The sequence below is a fragment of the Colossoma macropomum genome, unplaced genomic scaffold, assembly GCF_904425465.1.
Source record: "Colossoma macropomum unplaced genomic scaffold, Colossoma_macropomum, whole genome shotgun sequence".
Classification (NCBI taxonomy): domain Eukaryota; kingdom Metazoa; phylum Chordata; class Actinopteri; order Characiformes; family Serrasalmidae; genus Colossoma; species Colossoma macropomum.
The window spans coordinates 82501-90743 of NW_023495190.1; the positions used below are offsets into that span (position 1 = coordinate 82501).

Sequence of the window (8243 nt, forward strand, 5' to 3'; positions counted from 1 at the left end):
ACCTCTCTCTGTACTGTGGTCTAAACCTCTTCTGTGGATCATTCTCAGGCCTCTCTCTGCTTGGTGGTTTAAATATTTTTAGTTCCTCCATGTTTTTGATCTCACAGCAGTGAAACACATAAACAGCAGCCAGGAACTCCTGAAATCTCAGATGAACAAAGCAGTAGATCTTTCTCTGGTGAAGCACACATTCCTCCCTAAAGATCTCAGTGAAAATCCCAGAATACACTGAGGCCTCAGTGACATCAATGCTGCTCTCTCTCAGGTCCTCTTCATAGAACATCACATTGCCCTTCATCAGCTGTTTGAAAGCCAGTTCAGCCAGTTTCAGTATGATGGTTCTGTTGGACTCCAGCAGATTCTTTGGGTCTCTCTCGTTTTTCTCCTCATACTTCTTGTTTTTCATGTTGGTCTGAGTGATCAGGAAGTGTGAGTACATTTCAGTCAGAGTTTTAGGGATTTCTGTATGATGCTGTTTCATGATTCTCTGAAGAACAGTAGCTGAGATCCAGCAGAAGACTGGAATGTGGCACATGATGTGGAGGCTCCTCACTGTCTTAATGTGGGAGATGATTCTCTGGGCTTGGTCTTCATCACTGATCCTCTTCCTGAAGTACTCCTCCTTCTGTGGGTCACTGAATCCCTGAATTTCTGTCACACGGTTCATGTATTTAGGAGGGATCTGATTGGCTGCTGCTGGTCGGGAGGTGATCCAGATCAGAGCAGAGGGAAGCAGCTCTCCTTTGATGAGGTTGGTCATCAACACTCCCACTGATGATGTCATGGTGATGTCAGATACTTTCTCACACTGTTTAAAGTCCAGTGGAATTCTGCTTTCATCCAGACCATCAAATATAAACACAGCTTTGATCTGATCATAAATCTCTGGGTCCAGATCTTTGAGCTCAGGATGGAAGTCACACAGAAGTCCATGAAGACTGTATTGATCATCTTTAATCAGGTTCAGCTCCCGGAACGGAAGCACAGTCATGATCTCTACATCCTGATTGGCTTTTCCTTCAGCCCAGTCCAGAATGAACTTCTGCACAGAGACAGTTTTTCCAATTCCAGCGATGCCTTTAGTCAGAACAGCTCTGAGCTCTGGCTCTTCTGGTCTGTGATCTTCTCTTTCTCTGTGTCTGAGTCTGTCAGCCTCCACAGCTCCAATAGTCTCTTCTCGTGTTTCTCCTTCAGGACCTTGTAGAGGTTTAAAGATGTCTAAGCAGTTGATTGGAGAGTCTTGAAAGCGTCTCCTGGGTGTTTTCTCCATCTGTAGAACCTCATGTTCTTCATTCACTCCTTCACTCTCTCCCTCTATGATGTAGAGCTGAGTGTAAATCCTGTTCAGGAGGGTTTTATTCTCTTCTGTTCTGATTCCCTCAAATAAGCTCTCGTACTTGTTCTTCATGCTGGTTTTGTGTCTCTGTAAGACTCTGTGTAGATCATCATCCACTGGTTGGTAAGAATCCTGATTCAGGTCTCCAGTTTCCTCCAACAGAGTGTTTATCTGCAGTGCAGGTTCTGTGGAGCTCAGCCTGATGGGGTCAAACACAGTAACACAAACATCAACACAAATAACTATAATAACAGCTCACAGTGCAGCTCACCAATGGAAGTACTTGAAACATGTAATATTTTCATGTAATTATAATTTAATTATATTGTAATGTAACTTTAATGTAAGCTCCTTCTATAGATTTGAGTCTGGTTCCCATGATGAACATACATGGTGTACAAACTGTGCTCCAAATTCTAAAGGCTGATTGAGCACATATGTATTTAGGCTCTGCTGGGTAGCCGAGATAATTTACTGCTAAAATAGTATATTCAGATTGTTGAAGCGCTTTCACATATTTAACAACCGCAGAATCTAACAGTTCATAGGAACTAAGAAATTCTGACTGCACACTTAGAGATTGTTACTGCTGTTATATCCCAAAGACTTATGTTTGTTTTGTTCTCTCTCTCTCTCTCTCTCTCTCTCTCTATCTTTTTTCGCCTCTGTGTTTTATGTCAGTGATGAGTGACACATATGGAAACTGATTGGATTGTCTGAGCTGAAGTCTGTGGACAGAGCGTTCCCTCCCTGGCAGATCTGGAGTGACTCTCCATGCATCTTATTAGTTGTGGAGCAACACTGTCTGCCTCTCTTTTGTGGCTGAGCTGTTTGTTTTAGAGAAACACACACTGGTCATCATATCTAAACTTTTATATCAGAGCCAACTGTTACTGAACGCTGGAGCACAACAGAGCATAGAGACCATGTCCACTTTGTTAGAATGACTAACAGCCAGGCTGTAGGGGTGGGTGCCATTTCTTTTGAACCTACTTTGTTTTTGGTTCAGCTGGGGAAATGGAGAAAGTGTGTATATGTTTTTGCTTTATTTGTTTTGTTGGGTTATTTATCCTTCCTGACCTGCTCTACATTTCAGTTCTGTTTATTATTCTGGTGTTAACCCTCCCCGACATCTTTCCTGTGCTGAGCTAAAAAATTAACATAATGCTGTAAGGAAATGAAAGAAGACATAAGATGACTACATTTTTTTTTGACATATGGCTCTTTGTCTCTTTTTTCATGTAGTGACCTCAGTCGACCCCTACACAAGCAATTTACTTACACTATGAAACATTTGGAATTATGACTATTTCTAGACTGGAACAGAGCATTAATAATAGTTTCATGTTTCATACATTTGTAAATAAACGGTAAGTGCATAATGAATTACTGTCTAACACATTATTTCTAGATTGTAGGTATATTTTTCACATCACTGATAAACATTACCATAACACACAGTCAGTGACTGGACTGTCCTTCTCACAGTTACAGTCATGGATCAACAAGAAGTGTTTGTGCTCTACATCCTAAACTTCTTCATCTGTTCACTATTCAGTGTTATAGTACAATAACTCACTCTGGGTCAGAGGGTACAGCTCCTCCGCTGAATGTAGGAAGGTGAGGCATGGACCGGTCACTCTTCATAGACACACAGCTGGGTTCTTCTCCTCCGCTGAATGTAGGAGGGTGAGGCATGGACCGGTCACTCTTCATAGACACACAGCTGGGTTCTTCTCCTCCGCTGAATACAGGAGGGTGAAGTATGGACATGTCACTCTTCATAGACACCCAGCTGGGTTCTCCTCCTCCGCTGAATGTAGGAGGGTGAGGCATGGACCGGTCACTCTTCATAGACACACAGCTGGGTTCTTCTCCTCCGCTGAATGTAGGAGGGTGAGGCATGGACCGGTCACTCTTCATAGACACACAGCTGGGTTCTCCTCCTCCTCCACTGAATACAGGAGGGTGAGGCATGGACCGGTCACTCTTCATAGACACACAGCTGGGTTCTGGAGATCGTTTTAACCTGACAGTATAATGAGAGAAAAGTGTTTAGTAAATATTCCATTTATTAAAACTCATTTAATCTGAACAAAACTGAAACATTTTAAAGGGATTTTTCTTTGAACATTGAGCTGTTTTGTTTTCAGATTTCTCCTCTTTCCTTTAGTGAGTTGGATCTTTTTGTTCATGTAAAGGTTCTGCAGTCCCAAAGCTCAGCATTCCCTCCAGAGGGAGAACCTCTCTCCCACAGAACCCACTTTTCTCAGCTGCTGAAACGCCTCGCTGGAATTCCAGCCCTTTCCTTTGTTACAGGATGACATCATCTTGTAATAGTCCTTACTGCCCGCCTACTGGTGAGCTCTGCCCCCTCACACAGTGCAGGATGCCGCCACTGCTTTCAACAGCTCTGGTGGGTGGCCAATCAGAACAGAGTGAGCAATCCAACCAATCAGAGCACACTGGGCTCATCGGGAGGCGGGGCTTAAAGACACAGGAGCTCCAACAGAGCGTTTCAGACAGAGGGTGAATAGAGATGAACAGTGTGAGGAAAACGTGTTTTGGAGCATTGAAGGCTGTAAAAATGATCCTCTTTAACACATTTTTATTTTGTTCTTATAAAAACTGCTGATATGAAGTTACTCACTTTAGATCAGAGGCTCCTCCTCCACTGCTGGAGTGATGAAGCTCCATCATGGAGCTGTTCTCTGGATTTCCCTCTGAGATCTATTCAGACACACAAAACATAGACAGGATGATGATCACACTCACTGTAAGATCATGAGTCTGTTGTCACTGCAGCATCATGCAGTACTTAATAATAAACAATACTACAGTGAAGATGCAGTACGAGTGGGTAATTATTAAGGGTCATATTTAGAGTTGAGTTCTGTTCACACAGTGAGGAGAAACACTGAAATCACACACGTCTGTATTCAGACGTATCTCTCCAGTTAAGCTCTGCTCAGTCAGGTTTATGTGTGTACCTCAGTTACTCACAGTTCAGACTTAAACACTTCTCTGTTGTGTGATATTCAATCCTGCTTCACTGTCTGACTGTTTATTATAACACAGTACTTCACAGAAAAGTTTGTCTTTGGCTGAAACTGAACAAAAACTACAGAATAACATTTGATACTGACATTAAATATGTAAATATAACATTAAAATAACTATTCATATAAATTAATGCAGAAATAATTACAAAATAAAATAAGATTTTCATAAAGTTTTAATAAAAATAAAAATAATAATGCACCTCCCTGTACAACTGTTCATGGGACACAGCATGACTTTCTCTAAGTTTCTCACACACACACACACACACACACATATATACATATATATCATATAGGGCCTTGCAGGCCACATCACTGATTTCTATTTAAAAACAAGACCAGTCAAGTCTAGTTTTGCCCGTCTGCCAGACCGCTCACTCTCTCCTCTGTAACTTTTGGTTTATAACAGCAGGACGATAGCAGCCCATTTAAAAGTGAGGGGGGCACAGTGGTCAGTACAGGACACCCATCAAACCCCACAGCCCACACTGTAGGTTCAGTACTACTGTATAGAGTTTGTAGCAGTGTGTGCAGGAAAGTTAACCAGCCTGCATATGGTCCAAAATCAGCCTTTCACAGTTTTAGCTGAACACAATCAGCTCCAAGAACTCAAAACTATGGTTCTGTTCCAGAATAGGAAGCTAACCCATCACAGTGGGGGTACATTAGTTACTGTGATTAAATATAACAGATCATTACATCCCTCTCAAACTGTAATGGGACCACTTTACTTCTTACTCCCAGGGAAAACTGATCTCACAATTCTCATTTACATCTACAGCACTTTCTAAACCCCAAACCCATCTGTACCAATCTTAACCAGCCAGTCTCACATCATTTAAAAGGTGTCTCTCCATCTCAAACTAAATCCAGTGTGAGAAAGACAAAGAAAAACACTGCTAGCTGGCCATTGGGGGGTGCAGGATTACTTAAAGGTGCAGTAAGAGACTCTGGATAACGACTGTTGATATTTGAACTCAACAGAAAAACAAATACATCCCTCCCTTCAGTCCTCCTTCAGAAGCTCCGCCCCCAAATTCATGGACGTGCATTGTCAAGGTGAAAAACGCTGGGCTAGCAAATTTTTTTAGGTCTTCTTGGCCATAAAACCCTTCGCAAACACTGTACAGACAAATACCTTAATACAACATTAGAGAGAACAACACCACAACAAATAACGCAGCCAACCTTAGCTAAGCTGTGGCTTAGTAAACTGTTGCTGCAGTTGCTGCTGTGAGACTCACCAGTTTCTCTCACAAACACCAGCAAATGGCACAAAACATTAGTGACCTACTGATTCAGTGAAACAGTAGAAATAAGTTAATGTTGCCTGTCAAGCCAAAACAGAGCAACCTGCTCATCCCTTCTCAGGCCGCTCAGCTCTGCACGAAGCTGCAGTCAGCACTGTTTTCTGAATTTCCCTGTTCTACCTTAAATGATGCAGTTACATTCTGATTGTTCTTCTTCTGGCCTCAGGCGCCTGAATGTGACTGCTGCAGCTTTTAAGATGGAATGGAAAAGTTCAAAGAAGAGGTGCTTTAATGTAACTACTGTACCACTTAAGGTGGACTGGGAAAATTCGAAAAAGAGGCGAGCAAATGTAACTGCCACGCCATTTAAGGTGGACTGGGAAAATTCAAACAATAAGCTGGCTAATAGGCCAACTTCAGCCTCATGGCTCTCTGAGGTCTTTCCTCTGCATAAAGCTTTCACAAATCAGGTGATGCCTAAAACAAGTGAATTTGCATGGCTATTGATGGTGTATGTGTCTAAAATACTGTGCCACAGTCAAAACCCCCTATTTTTCAGCATGTTAGTGCAAAAGCTGATCAATAAATGACTGACAAAAAGGTCATTGTTAAACATTTCAGATATAGATTAGTTAATTTGAGCCTCATTTCATCTCTTTAGTTGATTAGTTCTTAAAGTTGCATGTATTGCATTATCAATATTTAACCAACTAACTGAAATACTCTATTATTACAAATGAATCAATGTGAATACAAATGTGAATCAAACTGTACAAATCAATGAAATACACTGAACTGGTTGTGAAAGTGTTCACCAATCAGTAAAGCCTAAAACAAGTGAATTAACATGGTTACAGTGTATGTGTCTAAAATACTGTAAAGTCCAAACCTCCTATTTTTCAGGATTTTAGTATAAAAGTTTATAAAATAGAGCTGTTTACTGTACAAAACTATGTACCAAACGTGCGTCCGCACAACACAACTGATGGTCTCAAACACATTAAGAATGAGCAAGTCCACAAATTAACTCTTGACAAGGCACATCTATTAATTAAAACCATTCCTTCATGAAGCTGATTGAGAGAATGGCAAGACTGCAAAGCCGTTATCAAAGCAAAGAGTGGCTACACTGAAGAATCTGAAGTATAAAACATATTCAGTTTGTTTATCACTACAAACAACAACTACATAATTCCATGTGTTCCCTGTTCCTTCATAGATCTGATGTCTTTAATATTTATTTACAATGTAGTAAATAATAAAAATAAAGGAAAACCACTGAATGAAAAGGTCCAAACTACTGACTTTTACTCTTTAACCACGTTTACACATGCAGTTCACCTGTCAATCATGCCGGACAGCAAAACAATAACATGACAAGATTAACAGGACTTCACTATCAGAGTCAGAGTCAGTTCTCTTGTCCAAGTATTCAGTTCATACAAGGAGTCTGGATTTCAGCAGATCTCACAGCATAAACTACAGCAGAACAAACCATAATACTCAGTCTGATCACTGGAGCTGATATTGATCATGTATTGATCAACAGTGTATTTTGTTCATAAACTGTAAATCAGATCCACATTTCTTGGTTTCTGTGCTTGTTTCTGTTCAGGCAGGTTCTTTTTGGAGTGTTAGAGCTCAGAAACCCAGTTCTTTTAGATTTCTCAACACCTGAACTCAAAGCATGAGCAGGTTTTCACAGCTACGCCTGACTGATCGACATTTCAGAGAACAGAGGAATTAATGTAGATTTTTTTCTGAACCACATATAACAAACTACAACCTTATACACCCCTCTAACTCGTGCAAGAGAGAGAGAGAGAGAGAGATACAGAGAGAGAGAGAGAGGCACAGAGATACAGAGAGACCATCTTAGACGCCACCAAAATCATGAAAAATGATGTCTAAAATGAAACAAAAACAGTTTAACAAATTCAGGATTTCTGAGTTTCTCTACGGCCGTTTTTCACCAGCGCCTCTCGGCGGTTCACTGTCCGCCATTTTACACGCTGATCTAGAAGCTTCTCTACTCTCCATTTTCTACCTCCTACTAGAGCTTCAGTCCTCCACTGAGTTCAGTTAGAAACTGTAACACGTGTTCTTTAATCTACACTTCAGAGCTGTAAATGAGTGTTTATTATAACTTACCGTGTGGAATAAAGTCTCTGTTACTGTGAGTCTCTGTCTCTCTCTCTCTCTCTCTCTCTCTCTGTCCTTCTTCTCCTACAGCGCTGCTGCTACACTTTACTGTCGGTTTCAGTCAGGAAGTGCTCAGTTTGTGGGGAAGTTTAATGCTGCGAGTGACAGAGAGCACGTCACCGCACCACAGAGAGCACCTCAATGCGAGCATCAGAGAGCACCTCACTACGGGCGACAGTGAGGACCTCACTGCGAGCATCAGAGAGCACCTCACTGCGAACAACAGAGAGCACCTCACTGCGATTGACAGTGAGCACCTCACTACGGGCGACAGTGAGGACCTCACTGCGAGCAACAGAGAGCACCTCACTGCGAGTGACAGTGAGGACCTCACTGCGAGCATCAGAGAGCACCTCACTACGGGCGACAGTGAGGACCTCACTGCGAGCATCA

General features: G+C 41.7%; 1 protein-coding gene across 2 annotated transcripts in view; it reads right to left on the minus strand.

Moving 5' to 3' along the window:
* LOC118801114 overlaps positions 1–7931 on the minus strand; it is a 70680-nt gene extending 62749 nt beyond the window's left edge. The window contains exons 1-5 of one of the 2 annotated variants that reach the window (XM_036561287.1): positions 7800–7931; positions 3987–4066; positions 3351–3365; positions 2916–3209; positions 1–1535 (exon numbers count right to left, since the gene is read on the minus strand). The exon at positions 1–1535 is cut by the window's left edge and continues 763 nt beyond it. In XM_036561287.1, coding sequence (XP_036417180.1) covers positions 1–1535; positions 2916–3209; positions 3351–3365; positions 3987–4036 — 1894 coding nt within the window. In that variant the 5' untranslated portion in view covers positions 4037–4066; positions 7800–7931. Of the gene's footprint in view, positions 1536–2915; positions 3366–3986; positions 4067–7799 lie in introns of both variants that reach the window. The other variant, XM_036561286.1, reaches the window with a different exon arrangement.
* Positions 7932–8243: the final 312 nt, after the last annotated feature.